Here is a 3881-nt window from a genome sequence, read left to right as displayed (position 1 = left end):
TTTTTTACCAAAAACCAAGTTAAAAATAAGGAAGTTCTTCACAAATTGGCTTTATCCTAGTTCATACGGGAGCTATACACTCCCAGAGAAACGTTGCAATTTTGAAGCTCGAGCCCAAGCTCCCCAAAATATCAAAATTTGGGATGTACCGTTATGTAACATGGACTTACAGACAGTCTGACGTACATGCACAAATACATAATACCCTGTACAATCAATAAAATAAATCACGCAATTCTAAAACTTATGTCAGGAGTCTTGCATCTTCATGATTTCAGTAGACTATTGTGTAGACTAACACAAAGTCGGCATTACCTCTTCATATTTCATTTGTTTACAAACAGCCCCTTATCAATTGATTCCGTGGTAATAATAAAATCACATATTTAGCACATACATACACTTCAAACTGATAACATTTAACATTAAATCCCATCCGAATATATTAAATGTATTTAATCTTTTTAATTTTAGTTTCAAAACTAATCTTAAGCGCTGAACAACATGAAATTTATTACTGTGTTCGTTTTTTCATTGGCTTTTGTGGCTTTAGCTCAGGCTGGCGTATATACTGAAAGATCGTTTCGTGATGACAAACATCCGGGCAAATGTGTTATCCAAGGCAAAGTTGTGAATCCTGGCCAAAGTATTAAACATCCAACCATGGATTGTGCTGAATTCAGCTGTGACAATGCCAATGGCATGGCAACAATTGAAACGTAAGCATTCGTAATGGAAACAAACCCAACAAAACGAAATGTTGCCATAAATTTGTATTCCCAAATTTCCATTTCATTTTCACTTTTTGGTTTGCAGCTGTGATCCGGTATCTGCTTTAGCCTCACCTTTGGGAAAACTAAAAGATTATGACCGTGCAAATCCACCCACATGCAAATGGGGCGATTTTAAAGATATAAAGGCGCCATTTCCGCAATGTTGTGAACGTCATATTACTTGTGTGTTTTAGGCGTGAATTATGCATGTGAATGAAAATGAATCGGTGGAAGGAATTTTGTGATAATTAAAATCGGATTTACCTAAAATGTTAAGTGTAACTGTGGAATAAATTTTGAAATATGAAATGAAAAAAATAAATTTCCAATGTAACGATTTTGATCGTTACATTGGAAGCTATAGCACACACGCAATAAATTTAAATAATGTCATAGCGTAAGTTTCGTGAAAATCGGTTCAAATTTAGATATACCTGCCATATATAGATTTGCATGAAATTTGTCATAGTGTACTGAACTTAGTCTAGAATTATATGTGCTAAGTTTCGTGAAAATCGGTTCAGATTTATATATAGCTGCTATATACATTTTCTTCCGGTTTCAGGTCAATTGTGCTCTGAAGACCCAAAGTTTGTACGATTGACACACAATTGTGTACAATGTACTGAAGTTAATATAAATTAATTTCTGGCAAGATACGTTGAAATCGGTTAATATTTAGATAAAGCTCGACACGAAATTTTGCAAAACGTATCAAATTGACTCATGAATGACGTAAATTAGCGCAGATGCAGACACAGCTTCCATATATATTTCAAACGGGTGTCTGATTGAGATTAAATTTGGAAGAGTGCGGCCTACCGAATAGCGTGTATCAAGTTTGCTCTACATCGATTTACTTAAATTAGTCCCATTGTACTCAAACGACTCTAAACTTTCCCGAATGATATGAAATTTAGCATAGGTTCCAGAAACGCATAAAGACCACATATTCAAGTTCGTTCAATTTCATGAAAGTGTTCTTTCGAAAAGGTGACGTCTGTTAGGAGACATATGTAGAATATATCCAAAGTGGTGAAGGGTATCATATAGTTGGCCCCGTCTGACTTTACTTCTTTCCTTTCTGGTTTTACCTTCTAATTGAATTCGTATTTCGCAGTAATTTTATATTTTGTTGAAAATGTACCTATCAGTATTCATGAAAGCTTCCGAATAGACCCCATACAATGATACTCCACATTATTCGATGCGTTCGGAGGTTTGGCCAACGGTACCCGCAATATTCGGCATTTTGGGGAGCTTCTCTTAACAAAAATTATCAATATTGGTCCAAGTTTTCAGATAGCCCCCATATATGTTATTCCCCTTTGTTCGGCATTTTCTCATGTGGTGTCAAATCTTCCTACCAAAATTTCACATTATAGTTGCTGCATTATGTCATTGACTGGATGGATATTAGAATTAGAATTCTCTGATTCCAAATGTCTTCTGATTTTCAATTCTTGCATTGCCCCAATAAATTCGTGAATTTTTCGGAAAACGTGTGCATACAATGATCGCGTGTACATTCAATGATATCCTTCTGAATTATTTTTTTTTTTTTTTTTTTTTTTTTTTTTGTATTCTCACCTAAAATATTTTCAATACAATGACAATCCAATTGAAAAAAATAAAATATGTACATACTTTGAAAATTGACAATGCTTCATAATATTTTTTGCAAATTTTTCGCGGATTTCGATTATTTCTCACCTTTTAAACCTTCCCTGAAGCTCCACGAATATTTCAAGACTAAGATAAGAAAAATCCGTTCAGCCGTTCTCGAGTTTTAGCGAGACTAACGAACAGCAATTCATTTTTATATATATACTAGCGGGCCCGGCAAACGTTGTCTTGCATAGCAATATTGTTGATGTATTATTCACATAACGATAGACCAATAATAAGTTAGCTTTTTCTACCCTCCACGATTTGAGATAGTGCTCTGAAATTTGCACATACATTGCTACTACTCCTAGGTTCACTATTTAGGGTAGCCATATAACCGTACCTCGCAATATGAGAAGTTTTGACGATTTTTCAACAGAATGGGTTGTAATTGAACAGAAAATATCCGTACCAAATATTATCAATATTGGCACATATTTCGGAGTACTGCCCATATAACGGTAGCAATAAACATTCCATATTTTGAAGATCTTGGGCACGGTTTACAACAAAATATCTGTACTTAAAATTATCAATATTGGCAAGTATCCAGGTAATCCCTTCATTTAATTTTATATATTGGATGATCATTGAGTAGAAAATGTTCCTTAAAAAATTGTGCAAGCTTCGGAAAAGCCTCCATATAATGGCACTCAACATTTTTGGAGTTTTGGGCACGATTTTCAACCTAATCAGCTGTAATTGGTTGTTTTATTTGGTAGCATGAACCCTACTTAAAATTGTCAATATTGGTCCACTCCTCTGTATTTTGTTTGGACACGTGTTTCAACCAAATTAGCTGTAATTTTATATTTTAAATGATCAGTGAGTACAAAATCTCCTTACAAAGAATTATCAATATTGATCCAAGTTTCCGGGGAGCACCCATATAATGGTAACCCCAATAATTTCTCATATGCTGTCAAATATTCCTACCAAAAATGTATATATCTCCATTCCCATTGTAGTAGCTAAAATATGTCATTCACAGACACATTTCTGCGAAAAATTACCTATTTAGGTCCAAGTTTTGATATAGCAATACATACAGGTCTCGCCCCATTTTCAATACATTGAACTAATCTTCTCATAGAGTTGGCTATAATTTGGCATAACATCATCCCAGAAGTTATGCACTATATCTAAAGGTTCTTACTCCCGTTTTCCAATCTGAGTGTGATCGGTAGTTGGCATGTTCAATACGAATAGGTAACATCGGATGGAGGTTTTGGTACAACCATCAAATTAGATATTATGCTATTTTTCTAATTTTGCTGGTTTTTTGTCGGTTGTTCTCTTTACAGCTGAACTTAATGATCGATTTTTGCAAAGAAAATATCTGGTATATTAGTTTCCTCTGTGATACACATTTTTGGTATGGGATATATGGGACGTGGTCTGTTTATAAGTTCAAAGATATTGAAAAGGATTAGGCATTTA

The 3881-nt window shown here is 34.3% G+C and overlaps 1 protein-coding gene across 1 annotated transcript; it reads left to right on the top strand.

Moving 5' to 3' along the window:
* Positions 1-504: 504 nt before the first annotated feature.
* LOC133335034 (uncharacterized) lies at positions 505-974 on the top strand. Its single transcript, XM_061543326.1, has 2 exons — positions 505-719; positions 817-974. Exons 1-2 carry the CDS (start codon positions 505-507, stop codon positions 965-967), a joined length of 366 nt encoding a protein of 121 aa, XP_061399310.1. The 3' UTR covers positions 968-974.
* Positions 975-3881: the final 2907 nt, after the last annotated feature.

The sequence above is a fragment of the Musca vetustissima genome, unplaced genomic scaffold (assembly GCF_032173495.1).
Source record: "Musca vetustissima isolate MV318-11 ecotype Yass unplaced genomic scaffold, APGP_CSIRO_Mvet_v1 utg19045, whole genome shotgun sequence".
NCBI lineage: Eukaryota > Metazoa > Arthropoda > Insecta > Diptera > Muscidae > Musca > Musca vetustissima.
This window is presented reverse-complemented; position numbering and strand designations above follow the sequence as displayed.